Source organism: Lutra lutra, chromosome 11 (genome assembly GCF_902655055.1).
Source record: "Lutra lutra chromosome 11, mLutLut1.2, whole genome shotgun sequence".
NCBI lineage: Eukaryota > Metazoa > Chordata > Mammalia > Carnivora > Mustelidae > Lutra > Lutra lutra.
The window spans coordinates 53,681,581-53,707,058 of record NC_062288.1 but is presented as its reverse complement, the minus strand read 5'-3'; the positions used below and the strand labels follow the sequence as shown (position 1 = coordinate 53,707,058).

Genomic DNA, 25,478 nt, shown 5'->3' with positions numbered 1-25,478 from the left:
TCCTATCCCCTCCCCCTGGCAACCCTCAGTTTGTTTTGTGAGATTAAGAGTCTCTTATGGTTTGTCTCCCTCCCAATCCCATCTTGTTTCATTTATTCTTTTCCTGCCCCCCAAACCCACCATGTTGCTTCTCGACTTCCTCATATCAGGGAGATCATATGATAGTTGTCTTTCTCCGATTGACTTATTTCTAGAATGCCTAATTTACTTACTTCATTTCTTCTCATAGGATTTATTTATTTATTTTGGTAGAATTTAGCTTTAAAATTGTCCTGACTAAAGTCTCAGCTATGATGGGTTATAATGTACAGAAGAAATGAGAGTGGAGGCTGAAAACCAGTATCTGTTGAATATATAAAATATTCAATCAAATGATCGATATCTAATTTAAGTCCCTGCAATAACCCCATAAGATGGGGGATATTTTCATTTTTGTTATGAATAAACTGAGATTTGAAAAGTCCAGGTCATTTGACCAAGGTTGTAATGCTAGTAATCGATGAATCCTGGATTACAGCTCAGGTATGCCTGATTCCAAAAATCATGGTTTTTTCTTTTATAACACACTGTCTACTTAGAAGTCAAGAATGATAATCATCTCCAAAAGCAATTGTGTGATGGTTAACCACATAAGCTCTTAGATCAGACACGCTCTATTAAAATTCAGAGAAGTTACTTAACTTTTCTAAGCCTTAGTGTGTTAACATATAATATATATATATTATAACATATAATATAACATATAATATATATATAACATATATATAACATATAATATATAATATATAAAACACACATGGCTAATAAGCTAATTCATCAATTTGTGAGGATTGAGCTAATAGCATATGATGGACACTTAGTAAATTTTAAGTTATCATTCATTCAACCAATGTTCATTTAACAAGTAAGTGCTTACTATGTGCAAGAAACTACTAGAGTACAAGGACATAACAAAATTAAACATCTGAAGGAGCTTGCAGTATAGGTCTATTGTCACATCTCTTTGCTTTCTTGTTTTGTTCTCAGAGCTGACTGTCTATAGAGGATGGAGTAACTAGCAGCCTCTGACGTTGCAGTGTAGATTACTCTTTTGTTGGTTTTTTTTTAAGATTTTATTTATTTATTTGAAAGAGAGACAGTGAGAGAGAGCATGAGCGGGGAGAAGATCAGGGGGAGAAGCGGACTCCCCGTGGAGCTGGGAGCCCTATGTGGGACTCGATCCCGGGACCCCGGGATCATGACCCAAGCTGGAGGCAGTCGCCCAACCCACTGAGCCACCCGGGCAGCCCTAGATTATTCTTTTATGCATGCAGATTGCCTTATTGATTTGTTTGGTATCATAAGAATAATAATAAAATGGGAAAGTTATCTTTCTTGGGCCTTTTCCTTGACTGGAGAAACATTTCAAGAATTGTGCCTTTACTGGTAAATCATTCCAAATGCGAAAACCTTTCTAGAACATAAGATGTCCTGTGCCCCGACTCCCTCCCACCTTCCCAACCAGCCTCTACTTTTTTTAAAGGCCAAAACTTTAATTAGAACATGTGACCCTATGACTATAATTCTCTCCAGGTCTTTCTTGTCCCAAACTGACCCTGACTTCTTTCACAATACTCCACTCTCTTATTTGATATAATATTCTGAGAAGAAATAAGAGAATGTTACCTTTTCACTCTCATTATCAAGGGCTGAAGTGGCCTCATCCAACAGTAAAATTTTTGGTTTCCGGAGAAGGGCCCTTGCAATAGCTAGTCTTTGTTTCTGGCCTCCAGAAAGCAGTGTTCCTTTCAGTCCAACTTGTGTGTTGTATTTCTATTACAGGAACATGCAATTAAGAAAGCAAGGCTTGGTTATTTAAATTAGCATGACAACTGTGGGCGAGAACCATCTAAATATTTCAAATTTTGCTACTCTTGAAAATTTGTGTCCCAACAAGTGCTGAAATCTATTCTTGGGCTTTGTTGCAAATAAATGCTAAACCAGCAGTAAACAGTACCATCTCATTTACATATCTACGCGGATCACAAACAGCAGAACTTTGCCATTATGTTTCTACAAAGGGATTGTTTGAATTAAAGCATAAGAAAAAAAAATTACTGGCAAAAGAAAGTTCCCAGTAAACAGAAATCTTTTTGCATTAAATTCTATTACCTTCTATTTTCAGGTCAAAATGATTTAGAGTATATAAAAACAAGGAAATCACTGGGTTTCTTCACTCTGGCTCTCACCGAACCTCTAGAGGCACATCTCTCTAGGGCCTGGGATTCTGTTCTCAGTCCTGCAGGTTATCCTCCTGGCAGTAAATTAAGCTGGAGCCCAGAGACAGTCCGTTCATCTTTTCAGGCCATAATAGGGACATTTACCACTCCCAATGTTTCCACGGCCCTCCTACTTACTAATGACATTTTCTCCAGTGTTTTCCTCTACAGAAGAATAAAGAAACTGCTAGAGGAGTATCCTGAAGCTGTTGTAGTCTGCTATATCATGACCTGTCAGTTCAGTCGGTGCAAGCAGGCTCCCACTTGCTTTCTAGATTGTCCCATTGATTCTCTTCCCTCCAAGGTTTCACACTGCTTTCTAGTACCCCTTGCCACTTGTCTAACAAATATATGCTACTGATATCCAGACAAGAATGTGTGGATGGACTGACTCCACTGGGAAAGCAAGTCTAATTATACAACCTTCTAAAGGTGGAGCCTTGTAGCAGCATCATAGCGAAGATGCAGCAGGTGATTAATATGCTGTTTATTTTGTCTTAGTGCCTTAGAGGAGCTTGAATTAATTGCTTTTTCCTCCACATCTGACTGCCTTCAAGGGGTACCATTCGGGCAGAGTCGGTATCATGAGAGCCTGTGACACAGCCACAGGCACATGATAAATGTGTCTACTTCCCCTCAAAGTTCATTTTTCAATTCAAAATACACAGTTGTTACCTTTATATAAAACAATGGTATCTGAGTTACTAAAGCCCAGGAGAAGTGTCTTCTCTGAGTGAATGCTCTCCAAAGAAAACAGACTTTATCTCCTCTGTGCTTTTGTATAGGACTGCCAGCATGAGGGGCCCCTGCCTTCTAACATACATTTTATTAAATTTGGACTCACAGGGCAGAATAATCAGGTAAAACTATGCCATTCATTTCCACATACCAAAAAGTTCCCATCCAAATGAGAGAATCCAACCTTAAACCAAAAATTGAGAGAGGATTGGGTGGAAATGATAATGGATTGTAACTCTGCCAGTCTACCTTAAATTGTACATGGATTATTCTAGCGTGGCTGAAGAAGATAACAATACTAGCTTAGAAATCACTTTGCATTTCTTGGCCTTCTCTGGATTATAGGAAAATAATTAGCATCAAGAATGAATCAGATAAAATTAAGTCATTTTGTCCATCATTAAGCAGAACAGATTATAAATGTGAATATACACCTGTCTCAATACCAAATTAAAAACATTTTCAGATACTTGAAGTAAAGGTTTTCATTTTTTAATTTAGAATGACAGGGGCACCTGGGTGGTTCAGTTGGTTAAGCATCTGCCTTTGGCTCAGGTTATGGTCAAACCTCACATCGGATTCCCTGCTCAGTGAAGAGCCTGCTTCTCTCTCTGCCCCTCCCCTTGCTCATGCAGGCGTGCTCATCTCTCAAATAAATAAATGAATAAAATCTTAAAAAAAAAAATGAACTACAGAGTTTCATTTTCCTATTTAAAGAGTTTATTTATTTTTATGAGGGAGAGGGAGAAGCAGGCTCCTCACTAGCAGGGAGTCTGACTTGACTAGAGGCTCAATCCCAGGCCCCTGAGACCCTGAGATCATGACCTGAGCCGATGCTTAACCAACTGAGCCACCCAGGCACCCCTCAGTCTCCTGTTTACTTATTTATTTTTAAGGATTTTATTTATTTATTTGACAGAGAGAGAGAGTACAGCAGGGGCAGCTGCAGGCAGAGGGAGAAGCAGACTCCCCACTGAGCAGGGAGCCCGACGTTGGGCTCAATCCCAGGACTCTGGGATCATGACCCAAGCCGAAGGCAGACACCTAACTGCTGAACCATCCAGGTGCCCTTTCAGTCTCCTGTTTAAACTGAAAATCTAAATTAATTTTCTGGCAAACACTGGGATGGATTGTGAGTGTCCTGAAATATGCAACCTGTTTATGACATGCTCAGGCAACAATGACTCTTCAATATGAACCTGGGGCTAAAAGCCAGTTGGGTTCTAGAGGGAACATCAAAAAGAGTCTCATCCTAAATCAACTGTATTCTAAGGAATCCTTGCAAGCTCTTTGGAGGAATTTAGGGTGGTTTCAGTGGTTGAAGTCTTATTCAAGGAGCCATGATGCGGCTTGACTGAGACCTGAATCTACATCTGGTGAGTTTCTCAGAGGATCCTCAAGAGCAAGGCATGTTGCTGCAACTCCCTTCCTAGGTGGATATTTCTGGATGCCTGCGGATCACCTCTATGGCATATAGTATGGATGTGTTATCCAGAGCGTACTCTAAATTAATGCCTTGTTATTCACCCTCTGATATTGAGTTGCCAGGCAGGTCCAAAATCCCTTACCAGAGCCCTTAGGGCTATATCTCTTTAAGAATTCTGTTTTGGGGGGACGCCTGGGTGGCTCAGTTGGTTAAGCAGCTGCCTTTGGCTCAGGTCATGATCCCAGCGTCCTGGGATGGAGTCCCACATCAGGCTCCTTGCTTGGCAGGGAGCCTCCTTCTCCCTCTGCCTCTGCCTGCCACTCTGTCTGCCTGTGCTCGCTCTAGCTCCTCTCTCTCTCTGACAAATAAATAAAATCTTTAAAAAAAAAATTCTGTTTTGGGGGCTCCTGGATGGCTCACTTTGTTAAGCATCTGACTCCTGCTTTCAGCTCAGGTTATGATCTCAGTGTTGTGAGATCGAGCCCCTTTTTGTGCTCTGTGCTGGGCGCAGAGCCTGCTTAAGATTCTCTCTCCTGCTCTGCCCCTCCCTCCTGCTCTCTCTCTCTCTCAAAAAAAAAAAAAAAAAAAAAAAGCAAACAACCTTATTTATTTATTTATTTATTTTTTAAAGATTTTATTTATTTATTTGTTAGAGAGAGAGAGAGAGAGAGAGAGCATGAGCACAGGCAGACAGAGTGGCAGGCAGAGGGAGAAGCAGGCTCCCCGCCGAGCAAGGAGCCCAATGTGGGACTCAATGGAGCCCGATGTGGGACTCGATCCCAAGACGCTGGGATCATGACCTGAGCTGAAGGCAGCCGCTCAACCAACTGAGCCACTCAGGCGTCCCGTATTTATTTAGTAATCTCTATACCCAATATGGGGCTCGAACTTACAACCCTGAGATCAAGAGACACATGCTCTACCAACCAGGTGCCCCTCTTTGTTTGACTTTAGAAGAAAATTTACCACAAATTGTGTATACTATATGTACATATGTATATGTATTATATGTGTACTATATTTAGTATGTGGTAAATAATAACACCTTCAGAAGTTCTGGGGAAGCAAGTGGTAATCAAATATATGAATATTTGTGAAAAAATAGTTGATTACTCATTTTAAGTAGGATTAATAAAGACTACATATGGCTTCACATCGTTTTGTCCAACAAATAAGTAAGCACAAAACATAACAAGGTAAGGGATGTGTGTAAGGAATGGAGTATAACAGCTTTTGGAAACTGGAACTGGGGAACAGAAAATGTGGACCTGCACCGTTCTGATCCAGAATGTTGTAAAGCACCAAGGCTTGTCCTTTTAATGCCAATCTCTGCCATCACCACAAAGGCCACAGTGCCTCCTGGATGAGCAAAGAAAAGGCTGAGCTTCAGCAACAGTTTTTTGTTTTAAAATCTGATCAGCTTATTTCTTTACCTAAAAAATATCTAGTGGTTTCCTATTTCCAATAAGACTGAGTCTAAACTTCTTAGGCTAGTATATCAAAACCTTCACATTTAGTCTCTGCTCATGTTTTGGCCACTTCTCAATTCCCCAATTTATGCCTTATGCTCAGGATTTTAAATTTATTTCCTTCCAAACACCTAAAACTCTTTTACATGTGTATGTTTTCATGTGAGCTTATTTGTCTTCTAAATATGGATTTGTCTCCTCTCTGCCTGAGAAATCCTACTCATTCTTCAACACCTGGTTTAAAACAGCATCTTCTGTGTGATTTTCTATGAGCTAGAGAATTTGTCATTCCTTCCTTTGTATTCTCATCACACACTCTGTGCTTTTATTCCAGCGGGCTGTCCAGTGTATCATACACTTTCTTGTTCACTTTTCACAGACAATCCTGAGCCATGTCTTGGCAATTCCACTTTTCCAATATCTTTTAAATCCTTTTCCTTGTTTTATTTCACATTATAATTACTAATCCAGGCATTCATAACACTGGAAATAGCTCCTAAGTCATCTCCCAACTTCCTGTCTTTTCCTCACTACAACAAACGGTCATTTACATTGCTGCTAGATGTGATGTCCAATGTCCTATTCCAAAATGATAATTTGGTGCCAGATTTCTTTATGGATATATATATATATATATATATGTAATGGTGATATGAAGGTAAACTACAGTTAAACTTAAAAACACTGAGAAACAAGTTATTCTTTCTTTCTTTTAGGAAATATCTTGGTTTTCAAAGTTTACTGTAAAGTTAGCACAGTGAGTCTCTGCAACATGTAGTTTGGAGTAAATTTGGGAAATAGTACAACAAAAATAATGAAAGATCATAAGCAATTTAAGAGTATAAGTCAAATGGTATAAATATGTAGTAGGTGACAAGAGTGATGGGGACTCTTCTAAGTAAGGTGGCCATGGAGGGTCTTGGCAAAGATGACATTACAATGAGCTTGAAAGTTAAGGAGCTGGCTCTGCAAAGAGCCAGAAAAAGGGAGGTCCTGGCTGAAGAAACAGCAAGTATAAATGTCCTGAAGTAGGGAAAAACTTGGTATGTTCATGAGATAGAAAAGAGGACAGCATGGTTGGAGCAGAATCAGTATATGGTGAGGAAGGAACTGCAGAGGCAAGCAGAACCAGATCACAGAAAGCATTGCCAGCCACAGAAGACATCTGGACTTATTCTAAATGCAAAGGGATGCCATTAGGAAGTTTTAAGCAGGAAGGGACAAAATCTAATTTATGGCTTTTTTTTTTTAAGATTTTATTTATTTGAGAGAAAGAGAGAGAGAGATCACAAGTAGGCAGAGAGGCAGGCAGAGAGAGAGGGGGAAGCGGGCTCCCTGCTGAGCAGAGAGCCCGATGTGGGGCTCCATCCCAGGCCCCCAGGATCATGACCTGAGCTGAAGGCAGAGGCTTAATCCATTAAGCCACCCAGGTGCCCCCTAATTTATGTTTTTAAAAGATCCGCCTAGTTACTGTGAGGAATAAGCATTATAATGAGGCCGACTGGCAGCAGGAAGACAGACTAAGATGCTACCAGAGTAGTCCAGGGGCAGGGAGGATGATAGTGGTATAGACAGGAGTAGAGTATATATGTATATGGATAAAAGGTAAAGAATCAAAATAAGAAAACTAATTCAGTGAATATTAATACAGTTTGGCTTGGAAAAAGTCATCACAGAAAAATCTCAATCTTTTTGCTTTTTACATAAACTTTATATTAGATGCTAGCAATAAATAAATTGTTTAATTCAAGGAGCACAAAAAACAACAACTTTGGCTTACTTGGGAGCTTTGTAATTCAAGATTTCAGACATTTTTCTTACCTCAGGGAGACCTTCAATAAAAGAATGAATATTTGCTGCCTTTGCTACTTCTTTTATTTCTTCTAATGGCACAACACGGCTGTTATCACCATAGGCAATGTTGTCAGCAATGCTACAGTTGAAGAGTACAGGCTCTTGAGAAACAATTGCTATTTGGGAACGGAGCCATTGTACATTCAATTCCTTCACATCAACACCATCAAATAGCTGTCAAAAGTAAAATGGAGAATGGTATGTGAAGATCCAACAACTATATCACGTTACAGTTCACTATATTCAAACATATACAAATTATAAGAAGGGTAGGGATTCAAGCCACCTCACAGTAAAATGCTCTCCAGGGATGGATTGTAAATGATACTGTATAGAAGCAGAGTGTAACTGCCTAAAATGTCAACTCCTAAACTTACTTGACATTTCTACAAATGGCCACATAGTCTAGAGACTTCCCTGGGGTCTAGAGTAAAGCCTGGTGCTTTGTGTAACCTCTGCTGTAATAGGACCTCACTTTTTTTGGAAGATTTTATTTATTTAACAGAGAGAGAGAGATCACAAGTAGGCGGAGAGGCAGGCAGAGAGAGAGGGGGAAGCAGGCTCCCCACCGAGCAGAGAGCCCGATGCGGGGCTCGATCCCAGGACCCTGAGATCATGACCTGAGCTGAAGGCAGAGGCTTAACCCACTGAGCCACCCAGGTGCCCCAGGACCTCACTTTTTAAAGCCCAGAGAGAGAAGGTGTAGACTGATAGCAGTCCACATACAGAGAGGTATGTCATTTTGTACACGACCATGCTTATTCATGTGAACATGTAACAACATTCAGCTGGCATTTGATGAACATACCTACTAGCTGATGGGGACTCTTCAGGTACAAGGGAAATGGTGGTATGCAAGATAAAACTCTTGCCCTCATGCAGCTTAGATTCTAGTGGAGACAGGCAGGCAATAAACACACTAACAAATAATCAACTCAAGAAAGAAAGTGTCCTGACGACAGGGTAATGGAATTGAGATTGACTGAGGATGTGGGGGGAAGCAGGTTGGTAAATGCGTTGTTTTCTACAGAGTAATCTAGGAAGGCCTACCTAAGGAAGAAGCATTTAGATTGAGACTTGAATGATAAGGAGTCAGCAAAGAGATTAGAGCAAGGAAATTCCAAGCAGGGGAACAACAAGAACAAAGGCCGTAAGTGAGTTTAAAGAACACAAAGAAGCCGTGAGTCTGACACACAGTAGTCAAGGTGGGGAGTGACAGGAGAGGAGTTTGGAGAGAGGCAGAGACCAGATCACGAAGGACCAGGATTGATGGAATTGACTCTGTTTTATTCCAACTGTAGTAGGACGTCATTGGAGGGTTTAAAGTAAGGGATGTGCTATATTATGTGTAAATAGATGACTGTTACCTAATTTTGGACTGTTAACTCATTGTTATCACTGGTAACAAGGGAACCATTCTGAACCATTTTATTTTGCAAAGAGTCATTGAGAATCTGTGATGGGAAAAAAAGTACCTATAAATTGCAGAAGGAGGACTAATATGACAGTCTTTGACTTTTAGGGGCTTAGGACTTTTTGTAGGGAGGAGGCAGAACAGGAAATTGTGTGTGTGTGTGTGTGTGTGTCTGTGTCTGTGTCTGTGTGTATGTGATCTAGTGCTGGCTGGGGGTAGAGGATAATTGAAAAACTGAATACAAGGAAGAGTAAGAAGGGTGCCAGGTGAGAAAAAGTCATTGGAATTCTAAGGAGAGAGAATTTGCTTTTTTTTTTTTTTTTTTTTTTTTTTTTGAGATCAGGATGCAGGACTTAATGGAGCTGATTTAAATAAGCTCTAAACATGCATAAAATTTTTGAGAGTTGGTGGGTGGAGAAGGCCAGTGGGAATAGTAGGAAGCCTGAATCAGGGTGGCAGAGGAAACTTATCTCTGTCTTAAACCAAGAGAATGAAGAAAGATTCTAGATATAGATATTAGACCCCTCCTCCAACACCTGTATTCTAAAAGAATTCCATGTCTTGTAAGATCAAAATTTCTTTCTTTTTAAAAATTTCTAATTTGTAGACTTTTCATTTTTCTTCAATTTTAGAAAAAAAAAATTGAGTCTAGTTGACACACAATGTTATATTAGTTTCAGGTGTACAATATAGTGATTCAACTTCTCTATACATTATGCTCTGCTCACCACAAGTATGGCTACCATCTGTCACCATTCAAGTCTAGTACAATATTACTGGACATATTTCCTATGTTGTGCTTTTTATTCTTGTGACTCATTCATTCCATAACTAGAAATTTCTATCTCCCACTTACCCCCTTCATCCATTCTGTCCATTCCCCCCCTTCCCTTTGGCTACTATCAGTTTATTCCTCTGTGTTTATAGGTCTAATCCTGCTAGTTTATTTGTTTATTCATTTGTTTTATTTTTTAGATTCTACATATGGGTGAAATCATATGGCGTTTGTCTTTCTCAGTCTGACTTATTTCCCTTGGCATAATACGCTCTAGGTCCATCCATGTTGTCACAAATGGCAAGATCTCATCCTTTTTTATGGCTGAGTAATATTCCATTACATATATATACCACATCTTCCTTATCCATTTGTCTATCAATGGATACTTAGTTTAGATACTTCCATCTTAGTTTGTCTATCAATGGATACTTAGTTTAGATACTTCCATCTCTTGGTATTATAAATAATGCTGCAATAAACATAGTGGCACACATATATTTTCAAATTAGTGTTTTCATTTTCTTTGGATAAATATCCAGCAGTGGAATTATTGGATCATGTGGTATTTCTATTTATAATTATTTGAGGAAACTCCGTATTCTTTTCCACAGTGGCTGCACCAATTTACATCCCTACCAACAATGCATGAGGGTTCGTTATTCTCCACATCCTTGTCAACATTTGTTATTTCTTGTCTTTTCAATTCTAGTCATTCTGACAGGTTTAAGGTGATAGATACCTCATTGTGCTTTTGATTTATATTTTCTTGATGATTAGTGATGTTGAGCATCTTTCATGTGTCTCTTGGCCATCTGTATGTCTTCTTTGGAAAAATCTCTCTTCAGGTCCTCTGCCCATTTTTAAATTGGATTTATTTTTCTTTTTGGTATTGAGTTGTAGAAATTCTTTATGTATTTTGGATATTAACCCTTTATTGAAGATACCATTTGCAAATATCTTCTCTCATTCAGTAGACTGCCTTTTTATTTTGTTGATGTTTTCCTTCACTGTGCAGAAGTATAATTTGATGTAGTCTCAATAGTTTATTTTTGCTTTCATTTCCCTTGCCTTAGGAGACATATTTAGAAAAATGTTGCTATAGCCAATGTCGGAGAAGTTACTACCTGTGTTCTCTTCTAGGACTGTTGTAGTTTCAGGTCTTACATGTATATATTTAATCTATTTTGAATTATTTTACATATGATATTAGAAAGTGGTCCAGTTTCATCCTTTTGCATGTAAATGCCCAATTTTCCTAGCACATTTATTGACTGTCTCTTCCCTATTGTAGGTTTGGCTTTATTTCTGGACTCTGTATTATCATCGATTGGTCTGTGTCTATTTTTGTGCCAATACCATACTGTTTTGATCACTGTAACTTTGTAACATAACTTGAAATCTGGAATTGTGATGCCTCCAGCTTTGCTTTTCCTTTTTAAGATTGTTTGGCCTATTCTGGGTCTTTTGTGGTTTCATATAAATTTTAAGAATGTTCTAAATTTGTGAAAAATGCTGTTGGTGTTTTGATAGACATTGCATTAAATTCTTAGATTGTTTAGGGTAACAGATATTTTAGCAATTTTTGGTCTTCCAGTCCATGAACATGGAATATCTTTCCACCTGTTTGTGTCGTCTTCAATTTAAGATCAAAATTTCTGCCACCATCATCACCGAAGAATCTTTGAGTCTTTGTATTTTGTATTTAGCCTCAAAGTCCTATCCATCATTTTTGTTATTGGTTTGCTTGCCCACTTAATTAAGGGAGAGAGGTTTTTTTTTTTCCCCTAAACTACTGCACTATTTGCCCTATTCAAACCAGTAAGGATGATTAAACCCAAGAGAATGTTTAAGAATAGCATTACTAAACCCTAGATAAGCAGTATTTAAAATCAGTCTTACCACTTGTCCTTTCACAGGGTCATAAAATCTTTGCAGAAGCTGGATAGAAGTGCTTTTTCCACAGCCACTGCTCCCAACAAATGCTACTGTCTTCCCTTTCTCAATACTGAGGGAGAAGTCACAAAGGATGAGAACATCCTGGCGACATGGATAGAAAAAAGAGACTTCTCGAAACTCTATATTTCCTTCACATATATCCTGGGGAAAAAGTTGACAGGGTTCAGAACTTAAAAAAAGATTGTAACACATTATAGCACATTGGCCAACTATTTCCTGAAAATTACACATGCTTCCATAACCACTTTTATTTTAAACAATATTCCTCTCTATAGAGCTGCTGACTGCATAATCATTTCTGTCACTTTTGTTTAGATTTTTATATCTGTACTTCTTGTCATTTCTGGACCTCACTGAGTTCTAAAAAACACTGGTTTCCTTTGGTTTCACTACATACATAGACATTGTCTAATCCGCAGACTAGCTGTTTGACCAAATGTTTTGCATAACTGTATATACATATCTTTAAAAATTTAGTTTGCTTTACAGACCTTTATTGCGTAATTCAGAATAGCTGGGGTCCTCATAAACTATATGTATAAATGTTAATTTTGTAAGTTAGACATGGTTTTAGAGTTAATATGCATTATGTTTTGAATTTGGGCTTATCTTTGTTTTCAATTTATCATTATTTGGCAGTGATGCCTAAACATTAATTTTTCTCTCTATGCTTTAATTTCTTTTTTGTATAAGTATTTGTAAACCAATACTTATATATACCAGAGATGTTTATGAAAGACTTCCCAGAACTATTACTAAATGATTAACTTTCCCTGTATAGATTTGGTTCTAAGATTTTGGGGTTCTTTTGATCTTCATGTTTATCTGCCCTCATTCAGTTGCATTTTAAATAGTCAGGTTTAATAGTCATGCTCAGCATCTTCTGAACCCAGCATACAGGCAGAAGCCAGGGGTAGGTGGAGGACAAGAGCATCAAAAAATGTTTGATAATGATACTCTGTTGTCAAAAGAAAGAAATGTTAGGATATATGCCAAAATGTTAAGTGCTACAGTAGCTTATTTTTAGCTTATTCAGTGCTTTCTGCTTTTCCCCAAAAAGAGTATTATTTATGCATAAATGTCTAACAAAATCAACCTGGAAACTATGTGTGCATTATTTTTGTGTATGCTCTGTGCCTTTGGAAAAAGGCATAGAGAGATTTTACACTAGTAGACTTTAATACATTTTAAAATTTATTCTTACTATTTTAAACATTTTTTAAAAAGATTATTTATTTGAGAGAGAAAAAGAGAGCACGAGCAGAGGGAGGGGGGAGAGGGAGAAGGAGAAAAAGACCCACCGCTGAGCAGGGAGCCTGACTTGGGGCTCAATCCCAGGACCCCAAGGTCACAACCTGAGGTGAAGGCAGACACTTAACTAAGCCACGCAGGCCCCCTTATTTTAAACATTTATTATGGAAAATTTCAACCATCTACAAAAGTAGATAGAAAAATATATCGATTACCTTCATATATTTTGTTTTCCCAGTTTTTAATTTTTAAAAGCACAGGGAGTGATATTTAGAAATATTTGTATATTAAATAAAATGAGTAAATAAATTAATTTTACAGTTTTAATAAGAAACATTTCCAATATTCCATGCCTTGTAATGTAATTCTATGAAGACATTTATCTGTGAGATACTCAATCCCTTTACTATAATGCTCTGAAAGAAACAAGTAGCAATGTTATTATAGATCTAAATCCCAAGATTAATAAAAAAGTTTTCTATGTCCTTTACTTTCTAAAAGACAAATATGAAATCTTATTTTGACTATGATGCACCTTTGAGCATTGTATTTTGAGAATGTCAAGATCTGGGGCACCTGGGTGGCTCAGCGGGTTAAGCTGCTGCCTTTGGCTCAGTTCATGATCCCAGGGTCCTGGGATCGAGCCCTGCATCGCGCTTTCTGCTCGGCAGGGAGCTTGCTTCCCTTCCTCTCTCTCTGCCTACTTGTGATCTTTGTCTGTCAAATAAATAAATAAAATCTTTAGAAAAAAAAAAGAGAGAATGTCAAGATCTTTTCAAAATCTGTAACTAAGGACTGGCATTCTTTTTAATAATTAGTAGCTTTAGAGATAATGTACTATTTTAGCTACCATACATATAAATCTACTGTTAAAATTTTCACAGGGAAATTATTTATTTATTTATTATTATTTTTAAAGATTTTATGTATTTATTTATTTGACACAGAGAGAGAGAAATCACAAGTAGACAGAGAGGCAGGCAGAGAGAGGAGGGAAGCAGGCTCCCCACAGAGTGGAGAGCCCGACGGGGGGTTCGATCGCAGGACCTTGAGATTATGACCTGAGCGGAAGGCAGAGGCTTAACCCATTGAGCCACCCAGGCGCCCCAAGAGGGAAATAATTTTAAATGAAAAATTTCTTTTAAGTATATACCTAATGGCTATTCTTACTTTTAAATTTAAACTGTCTAGAAAAGTCTTAAAATTGGATATATATTTAATGCATAAGATACTATTAAGAGGCTTGTTTTGAAATTATACAATCTCACTATTATTTCTCTCTTCATATTCATGGTCTTTTAGAGTTAGTGGTTAAATATGTGTGTCTATGTATGTGTGAATTTAAATAAATATAGTTCCTTTTTTCCCCCTCTTCTGATTGCAGATATATTTTCCATAAAATGCGGTGTCTGAAACAGCAGACATTATTCATTTTGTATAAATTATCAGAGGAAAAAAAAGAATTAATGCCAATGCAAATCCTCATCCAAGACTAAAGTTTTGGCTGTCTAAATAAAATTAAATATATAAATAAATTCTTTGTTCAAGAACATTTTTAAGGCATCAGGCGAATAAACTAGAAGTATGTTTTTTAATATAAAATATCTGTATGTTTTAATAGCAGAGGTGAAAAGACCCCTTTCTCCCTTTGTAGCCATAACAGTTATTTTATACAAGTTTTTAATTCTTTAGAGCAGTATCTTTTGCAAAGTTATCAAATAATGCCTTCATTTAAGTCTCTATATAAGAGTATTCATATGTATAATTAATAATGTGGACATTTAAAATCATAGTTGTGCTTACTGGTTTTTTCCCTTCTTGACTATAGCTGTCTATAGTTGGTTTCTTTTCCAGCAAAGCAAACAGATGTGCAGCCCCAGATTTGGCTCTCGAATATTCAGGTGCCAAAACAAGTGTTTCTCCAATGGCCATAGCTCCATATGCAATTGCAGTAAAAATTCTATCAAAAGATAAAGCATTTGAATCTTAGGTTCATTTCCAAACAATAGAACTCTAAAAAAGTGAAGGAAAAAGCAGGCACAGGAATATAAATAAACTTTTGGTCTAGACAACACCACTAATGTTGAAGTCCCAACAATGATATCTCTTTCGTTTGTTTGTAATTAATTAATTAATTAATTAATTAATTTTAGAAAGAGAGAGAGCGCAAGCAAGGGAAGGGGCAGAAGGAGAGAGAGAGTGGGAGAGAAATCTCAAGCTGATTCCCCAGTGGGTGCAGCGTCTGACCTGGGGCTCGATGCCATGACCCCGAAATCATGACTCGCACCAAAACCAAGAGTTGGATACTTAACTGAGCCACCCAGGTGCCCCAGTGATACCTCTTTTATAATTTTCTACCACACAGTGATCATCCCTAGCACTGTATACCAAAATAACCTTTGGAGCTCACGTAATCTTAAAAGTTCCTCTTCCAATTAGAGACAAAGATCAAAGGCCCTAAACTAGTGAATATAAAACTTAACCACCTTGATATAAGGCTCACTTGCTTGGAGATTTGACAGAGAAGTCAACGACCATAGGAAGGGTGAGTCTCTAGTAGTAAGATCTGAATTTACACAGGAAATATGAATAGGTATCTCCCCCTTTTTTGCATATAATGTAATTAGAACAGACAACTGATGCCACATGATTGTTTATGTGCCTGAAGTGCTACATGATTTAAAGAGAGAGCAAAGCATGGAGATTATATTTTGTTAAGGTCCTTGAAACAAAATCTGACTAAAATATACCTTAAGCCTGGAAGAAGAGCTTTGATCTTTTAGGTTTGCTATACAGATTATGGTCTCACTTTCAAAACATGTTTTAATTATAAAATAGTAAGTATGCAAATGATATCTGAAAGCATACAGAATATGCACAGATATGTGGCATATCATGTGGCCACGGTCAAATATTTTTCTCTCATTTTCATTTTAGCCATGGAAACATTTTAATAGAATAAAATATAATGTATCTCCGTAGCAGAACTAAAAGTATAATTCAGCTAAGACTGGACAAGTTCCAGTGGCAATATTTGTTTATTTATTATTGAAGTATAGCTGACATGCAATATTATGTTAGTTTTAGGGATATAGCATAGTGACTCAACATTTTTTATACATTATAAAATAATCACCACGTAAGTCTAGTTCCATCTGTCACCATATAAAGATACTGTAATATTACTGGCCTATATTCCCTGTGCTGTACTTTATATCCCCATGGCTTACTTACTTTATAACCAGAAGTTTGTATCTCATAGTCCTCTTCACCTATTTTGCCCATCCCCCTACCCCTTTCCCCTTACTGACCAGTAAAAGGCTATCATAGAACCCAGCTGTTTGTTTGCCATGCTGGATCACAGCAAGGTAAACATGTTCTGGTCTCCTTGTGAGTTTCTCTGGAGATGGAACCTACCAATGGGTGGACATTGATGCAATCTCTTCAGTGGCCTAAACCTCAGATCCTGAATTGTTGTCTTTTCAAAGGTCAAGCACCGTATAAATTATAAAAACCAGTTTACGTGTATGTCTGATGTTTTTTGTAGCCATTAGTTCTGTGATATCAAGACATTTTTAGTACTAATGTTTATGGAAATAGTTTAAAGCCCAAAATGCCATTCAAAATACTCAATATCCAGTTATAAATATTAGAAGTGATTACTGAGTTTAGTAACACATCAGAGGTTTTTTTTTTTTCTTTAATGCGAGTTAAAATCTAATTGAATTAGACTTAAGCCTCAGTCTGATCCAAGAGTCAGTGAGATGAGAAGATCATTGGATTATGAGTCTGGAGACCTGGATTCTGGTCTCACAAGGATAGAGGCTTCTCAGAACAACAGAAAAAATACCTTCCTCCTCTGATTTCAGACATGCCAAAATATCTACCTGTCCTAAATTTCCACCGCAAAATTCATTTTGAATATTAAGGATAAATATACAGAGGACAATGTCTTTGTTAGGTCCCTCTCTTTTTAAAATAAGAGATTTTATTTATTTATTTATTTATTTATTTATTTATTTCAGAGGGAGATAGAGAGAGAGAGATGGCAGGGGGAGGAGAAGAGGGAGAGGGAGAGAGAGAATCCTAAGCCTACTCGGTGCTCAACCTGGAGCCTGATGTAGACCTCGATCCCAGGACCCTGAGATCATGACCTAAGCCGAAATCAGGAGTTGGATGCTCACCCGACTGAGCCACCCGGGTGCCCCTGTTAAAATGTCCTTCTCTTAAAATGGAAGTTTACTGAGAAGGGGAGAAGGGCCTTCCATCGAGAACTTGTATCTGTGAGAGATAAATGACTTTAAGGATGCACATTAGAGGAAGGAAAGTTTCGGTAGAGGAGGGAGAGTATTAGCTAAAAGCTCAGTGCTGTCTTTATTGTGTATGTGTTGAGGGGAGGGTAAGTCCAAAGGGGGGTTGATATTAATGAGAATTATACTGAGGAACCTAATTTTGTGGTAAGAGAACTATCTGGGGGTTGAGTCAGGGACATTAATCTCTTATATATTTTTTTTCCCAGGTGGGTTCTGTATAAACATAGGCTGATACTGGTCTGTTACAGAATGTGCCCTAGCTGATTCTGGCCCAATTACCTAGAATGAACTGAACTGCAGTTAATCTTTACTCAAAACCTATTTATTACACAACAAATAGTACTGAAACTTTGTGGGTTGGCCAGGATTAAGGGAGAATATTGAGCAAGAAGAGGTCTGGAAAGGATTTTCAGGTGCTGGGCTTTGATCTCCTTAGTTTTATGGGTTCTCTGTAAGTTCATGGGGCCAGTGTCATTGGATCCTCACTACAATAATTCTTTCAAGGATGTCCAAGCAATGGGGGAAAATCCTCTTGCCCATCACTGCTGCTGAAATCAAACTGGAATTTTACAAATATTCTTTGTCTAGGAACAACACAAAAAAGTACAGAAACGAATGATCCTAATTTTAACACAACTGATCCAAATAGGAATAGCCTGCATAGTTATTGGTTCACGTCTATTTGTCTCCCCTTAATCTTGCTTCCATACTCAGTTTGTATACCTTTGGTGACTTACTCTAAGAGTAAGTATACTGGGGGGTTCAGAGCTCTGAAGCCAGACCACTGGGACTACATCCAAACTTCACTGTTTATTTACTAGCTGTGTGACCTTGGGCATGTTCTGTGCTTCTGTTTCCTTACTGGTAAACAGGAGATAAATAGGACTATCTATATCTTACAGACTGTTGTGAGAATTAAATATATTAATAATATAAATGCATTGTACAGTGCTCAACAAATGTTTAAGTTATTATTATTACTCTTATGGAAGTGAAAGTTAATGAGACACTTTTTGTTGACAAATAAGCTCTCACACTTCTATAGAGATACATCAGCACACCAGGTCAGATCCCAGCTTCTGAAGCTCACACTCAGTAAGTTTCGTCTTTTTGACTGGAAAGCAGAGTATTTTTCCTCACAGAGGTGGCCATTATAACTGTACTCATACTGTTTTTCCCTAACATCCATAGAACACTCCAAAGATTCTTTTCTTCCCATCCTAAATCCTTTCCTCAACACATGGAAGAGAGAAAATACACAACTTAAATTTATTTGGTACTTTGGGCTTTAGAGAATGTTTTCATATATATGAAACCACTTGATCATCTAAGAGATAAGTAAGGCAGGAACTCTTATCCCTTCTTAATACAGCTTAGGGAAATTAAGCATTTGTTCAGGATCACACAGTTATAAACCTGTAGGACTGGGACCTGAACCTGCTTGTTCACTGTACTTTCCTTACATGGTGTTCCTTCCAGTGGAAAGCTGGCCTGGACAATCTCCCCCTGCATGTGGGGGCTTGTTACCACTTTGTTTCCCATTTTAGAATCTTCATAGAGCCCTAGATAATCAAATCCACCTTGATTTTTCTCCTTTAGATCCCTTCAGTGGTTGATCATTTTATCTATTTTCCTTATCTTGTCTCTTCTCTTCTGGATAATCCTTGAGGTAGAGCTGGGCATAAATTGGGTGGCTGCCATGGCAGTGAACACTGAAAGAAGACTTACCTGTTTTCCTTGTTTGGGCTAGTTAAGGCTTCTCTCCTAATTATAATGATGACACCCACAGTTCTTTCATGGCTGCTTGGCCTACCAGAGCAAAAGATGGTGGGGGAGGCCTAGCTTGTCTCCTTCTATCCCTTAGTACTTCAAGACATCAACCAACTATTAATATTCATTGAAAACCCACTTATGTTGAATATTATATGGCCAATAACCACATTTAATATTCAAAGTCCAAAGGATTTCTTGTCAAGAACTTTATTTGGATTTTTGGAGGACTAGGCCGCAACACATGAAATGTGTGGTTCTGTCTCTCAGCAAGTTTTCATTATTACTGTACTGAGGGTTGCCGTGCGTGATTCTTTCTCACCTATCTGCTTCCTGCTAATGTATATAGCAAAGAAGGAAGAAACAGATAGAGGGAAGTTCTGAAGTGGAGGTATGGAAAATTGCAAAAACCTCTGCTTGGACGCTAGTGGTTTCTGACCTGGATTGCAAAAGGCAAGTCAGCTAGAAAGTAACCTAAAGGTGCTAATGGAAAATCAAACAGGAGAAAATAAACTTATTTTGTATTTTTCAAAATCTGTACATTTATAATATACATTGAAAGTGTTGCCAGGGCTAACAGAGGCAGAGGGGGAGAATTTTACTACACACAGGTGTGTGAAAACTTAAGAGAATTTCGGGGTACCTGGGTGGCTCAGTGGGTTAAAGCCTCTGCCTTCGGCTCAGGTCATGATCCCAGGGTCCTGGGATCCAGGCCCTAGTCGGGCTCTCTGCTCAGCAGGGAGACTGCTTCCCCCTCTCTCTCTGCCTGCCTCTCTGCCTACTTGTGATCTCTCTCTCTGTCAAATAAATAAATAAAATCTTAAAAAAAAGAAGAGATTTTCTAAATGCCTGCCCAGTACAGCAAGCCAGCAGAATGAAAATGTTATCACCTTTCTGAAATGCTTTATCTCAGAGAAACTCCTATAATAACAGAGATGAATGAAGACAGCTTCTACTAATATATATTGCCTTTTTTTTTTTTAAGAGGAAAAAAGCTAAGGCTGATAGTAGCCTTGATGATAAACTAATATTATGAGCACATCAAAGGATTCTGCTGTTAAAATTGTGCATTTTCCTTTTCCAAAGCACACTGTCATTTCTGACAGAGACAGCTTACCCATTCCTGTAGCTATGAATCACGAAAATACATTCACATTTTTTTTTGGCTGAATAAAACACCTTTATTTTTTGAACAATAATTTAAAATATGACTTTGCCAATTTTTATATAATTCTGGGAAAGTTTCTGGTAGCGGGCAAAAGAAAACCCTAAGGTTTCAAGCGGGTATGGAGAGCAGCCTGGCATTTAGTTCCTATGCTCATATTTCTTAAAGTGTGATCCTCAGATTTATGTCTCAGAATAATCTGGATGTTTGTTAAAATGTAGATTCCTGGCCCTATATCAAATCTACAAATGTCCGGGTTAAGTTTGTGAGGTGAGACCTGGGTATTTGCGCATTTAACCAGCTCTTTGATTGTTGAATTGGGAAACCACTGATTAGAGAACAGCACAAAGTTCTTTGTACCTTCTATTAGAAGGAAGTTTTCTTTGTAAACGTCTTCCATTCGGTTAGTTGATTAGATAGAAAGCTGTCTGTCACCCTAAATTCTGGAAGGCACTAAGTCTACTAGGCCAGGTATAATTGAGTGTGTCTAAAGGACAAATGTAACACATTCATGGTAGTTGGGGACTACAGTGAGCCTCTAGCTCAGACAGCTCCCTATTTCTTCCTTTCCTCAGGGTACTGGGAAATACCAATGTGATATTGTTCATTAACCATTTAACCTTTGCCCTTATATTTATTAATAGTCCTACGTATGTTTTGACAGCTAAAATGCTTATGTCTTCAGAAATGACTCTTTTTAATGAATTTAATGAAAAGAGATTCAGGAGGTATGGTAGGTTAGTAGGAAGAGTTTTTGTATTGGGGCCTTTTGATTCTCCTATATTTTAGGGTCATAAAATAACATTAGGCAATTTACTTGTTTCATTTATGTTAAGATGATTCTTAACATAAATGAATCAGCCCAGCTCTGATGTTGGAAAACTAAGAAAGAATTGAAAAAAAAAATTACAGAAGGTCTATGAATGTTTTCTATAGAATAAATAATTATCATAATGACAATAATAATAAAAAAAGTCTGCTAACAAAGTGTCTGTCATCTTGAATTGTGACTGTGGGCAAGTTAGGTAACTTGAGTCTCAAATCTTTTTTATTTTTGTTTTTAAGTTTTTATTTAAGTAATCTCTACACCCAACATGGCGCTCGAACTCATGATCCTAAGATCAAGAGTTGCATGCTCTTCCTTTTTTTTTTTTTTTAAAGGTGAAATTAATTTTTTTAAAGATTTTATTTATTTATTTGACAGACAGAGATCACAAGTAGGCAGAGAGGCAGGCAGGGGGCAGGGGCGGGGAAGCAGGCTCTCCAGGCAGACTCTTGCTGAGTGCAGAGCCCCTCATGATGCGGGGTTTCATCTCATGAGCCATGAGATCAGGACCTGAGCTGAAACCAAGTCAGATGTTTAACTGACTGAGCCACTCAGGCACCCCATAAAAGTTTTTACACACGGTGAGAACTTATAAAATCATTAGACATCCTACATTAGTATAAATATATTTAATTGGCTTAGCCTTCAACTAATACTAAAGACTAGTAACCCTGAAGAAATGAGACCCTAGAGATTTAAAGATGGCTGCAGAAGGTTCAGAGCAAAATGAGGAAAATATGTTCTGAGTCAAACATTTGGCTTACAAATAAACTTTTGGAATACAGTCAACTTTTAAGCTTGTGATCCGCCTGTATCACATTAGAACTAAGGGAAAAACTTGCTAATTTAGTGCAGGCTGGTGAGCTGAATAAATTACTATAAGTGATTCTACATTTGGCTTCTTGTTAATCTAAGTAGATTAGTTCGTGTAATCAGAATGAAGCTCAATACTACATGTCTTACTGTGGTTTATGTATTCATATAGGCAATACTGCACGATGTGTTAAGGTATAGGAAAACAGAACAAGGAGCTTACAATTTCTGTTGAAATTTCAAATACAGATATTCCATTTTAGAAGGAAATCTGCTTCTAGGAAACTGCAAAAGGGACTTATAGTCAGATAAGATTCAGGAATACTGGGTTGGTGAACTGTGGACTATTTTCTTCTGAGTGCCTAGCAAAAAAACTTCCCCCAGGAAGTTAATATTTGATAAATAAATAAATAAATAAATAATCACATGAATAGAAGCCAAAAATTATTGCAAGTTATTCTAAAATTAACTGGCTTCAAATGACTTTTTTTTTTAAAGAAATATTTTATGTATTTCTCTCAGAGAGAGCAAGTTAGCACGAGTGGGGAAGAAGGGCAGAGAGAGAAGTAGAAGTAGACTCCCTGCTGAACAGAAAGCCCAATGTGGGGCTCTTCCAGGCCCCAGGATCATGACCTGAGCCAAAGGCAGATGCTCAACTGACTGAGCCATCCAGGTGTCCAGGCTTCAAATGACTTTTTTGTCATTTCCTCAAATTGAATATGTCCTCAAAGTACAACTGTGTGCCATCACTGAGGAATTCAAAAGAATGTGCCTGAGTCTTGGGAGGCAAACCCCAAAGGCAAATTCCCAACATATTTTGCCAAATGACAGCGTGTTTGGAATAGGTATAATCTCCCAAGTCAGTATTCTGAAGAGGCTGCTCCTTGCTTTGATGTGTATGTTTTAGTGGGCTTGTAAAAAAAAAACATAGCATTACTTCTGGAGTCAAATATTGTATAGATTTCTCTAGCTCTAAATATTTAGCAGTGACATTTATGATACAGATTAGCAACGTTCTGTCATCTTAGAAGTTCAGAATTAACACTCAAAATTAATTTTTCTAATTTCAGAAGTTGAAGTTAGGTGTTCCTAGAAAGTAAAGCAACTTTCTACTATGCTCAAACAAATGCCTTAAGAAGAAGCATCCTCTTTGTGATGCCATGACCAATTCCAAATGTGACTTTTCTAAAGGGAAGTACTCATTTGTATGTGTTTCTTCTGAAGCAATTTGCTTAGCAAAGAACTCAGCCTCACAAATGTATAGTCTTTTTTTTTTTTAAGATTTTATTTATTTATTTGATAGATCACAAGTAGGCAGAGAGGCAGGAAGAGAGAGAGGAGGAAACAGGCTCCCTGCTGAACAGACAGCCTGATACGGGGCTCGATCCCAGGACCCTGGGATCATGACCTAAGCTGAAGGCAGAGGCTTAACCCACTGAGCCACCAAGGTGCCCCACAAATGTATAGTCTTATTTGATAATGCTACCTTCCTCCGCTGGGAGTTCCATGAAGTTTTACAAATTCTTGAAGGAATGGATGACAATAAGGCATATTTTATGCCTACATTCCCACATTCTAGTAAACTGAAGTAGGGAGAAATTCATTTGCGAGTTTAACTCAGACTACTGATACTCTATCAGTATCCGTTTACCAGGTAGACGGCACTTAAAGATATTAAATAACAAAATAATATTTAAAAACTTTCTGGGCATGTATTTCCCACATTATGTGATTTAAATGATCAATGAAGTATAAAGTAGGAATCTTTCTGGTTAATTTAAGTACATAACCCATTTTCAGGATTTAAATATTTGCACAACTTACACGAACATGCCCTCTGGGGTCACTCGTCCAGCTTGAATTAAATAGCCTCCAAATTGAAAACCCACTGCATATGCGAAATATACAAAAGCATGGCTGAATGCATAACAGATTCCAAAGATCTGTGCTTTCCTCCAGGTATTTCTGAAATGCACAAAATTTACTAAGTAATGAGGCACAAGGTATAGCAAGTTCATTTAAAATGAATGTAGAGTAATGATACAGAAGACTAGACATATTATCATTTAAGGGATATACATTCTTCTAAGAATAAAAGAGAAAGTGAGTATTTTAAAATGAGAATTATTATAGAGAAAACAGATAATATAATGATTCTCTCTATAGTTCTGTACTCTATAGTTCATTGCAACAAAATTTCCTCTCTCTACGAATGGACAAGGTCTGTGAATGAACAGCTAATGAAAGAGTTGAAGAGATTTGGTTTTGAAGTATTTAGAAATATTGTCTATTGTAACATTTCACTAGCACAATAAGTAGTGGAAATTAAAGGGTGGTACCAACCACAGGCATGAATGTAAAAGAGTTCGAAGCTATCTCTCTGATAAAGTAATGCAAATAGTATCACTAAGTAAATGTGATAAGGAGGACTGGTTTAAAATTAAAAGGAGTGATCACATTTGTCATATATACATTCATCTTAAAATGTAAACCATTTTAGCTATTCAATATAAAGGGCTAAGCAATCTTATTTTCTTTCTTGAATATATTATACCCTCAAATTGGTTTCAGGAAAATAATAAAAATGTGCATAGTTAGTAGTAGTTCATACTACTAACTATAGTTAGTAGCAACATGGGAAGACTAAAATATCCCACCTGTGCTTGTTCTCAATTGCTTTTTCTAGTCTTCTCTTGATGAAGTCATATGAGAAATGATGATATACCATTATTAGGAAAGATTCCAGAGCAAATAAATTGGCAGGCAAACCACTGTTGTCATCCAGGAAGACTGCCTTTACAGGGACAGCTAAAGTTAGTTAATGAAGTCAGTATGAATCTACAATCACCTGTGTTGGATCTGAAGTGTCTCCTCATATGTTTGCTCAAAGGCTTTTTCTCTTGTTAATGACACTATAGTCCGAATATTTTCCACAGCTTCAGTTGCTATCTTATAAAATAGGACAGTAAAATAAAGAAATAAAATTAGTAATGGTTAAACTCTGGTTGTGAATTCCAGTCATTTATATTGGGGGCATATTAAGTATAGCATTAAGTCAATAAGTTTTCTTAGCTTCTTTTTTTCTTTCCCAAAAACAAGATAGGAAAATAACATTTTAGGATAATAGGCTCAAGAAAAATTTATTTTGAAAAGATTTAGTCCACAGATCTAAATTCAGTCCCCTTGGAATCTTCACTGAATTTCTATTTAAACTGGTTCTGTAGGCAGAGAGATCAAACATTAGCATTATGTTCATATGTAATTATGCAAAGAAAGTATGAGATAATTCAAGAAGACAGTAGACAGAATCAAATAAATAATTGCACAAAAAAACAAATAGCAACCAAAAAACCTCAGGAACACTGCAGTAAAGTAATATGGGTAAGGCTATTAAATGCTATATAAGTTACAGCCATTTCTCATTTTGATGTCTGTGAACTTAAAAAG

At 37.4% G+C, this 25,478-nt stretch overlaps 1 protein-coding gene across 1 annotated transcript in view; it reads right to left on the bottom strand.

Annotated features, from left to right (window-relative positions):
- ABCB5 (ATP binding cassette subfamily B member 5) overlaps positions 1-25,478 on the bottom strand; it is a 116,101-nt gene that overhangs the window by 879 nt on the left and 89,744 nt on the right. Inside the window, 6 exon segments of the mRNA XM_047694740.1 lie at positions 1,666-1,812; positions 7,713-7,919; positions 11,837-12,034; positions 14,948-15,104; positions 23,856-23,996; positions 24,880-24,980. Coding sequence (XP_047550696.1) covers positions 1,666-1,812; positions 7,713-7,919; positions 11,837-12,034; positions 14,948-15,104; positions 23,856-23,996; positions 24,880-24,980 — 951 coding nt within the window.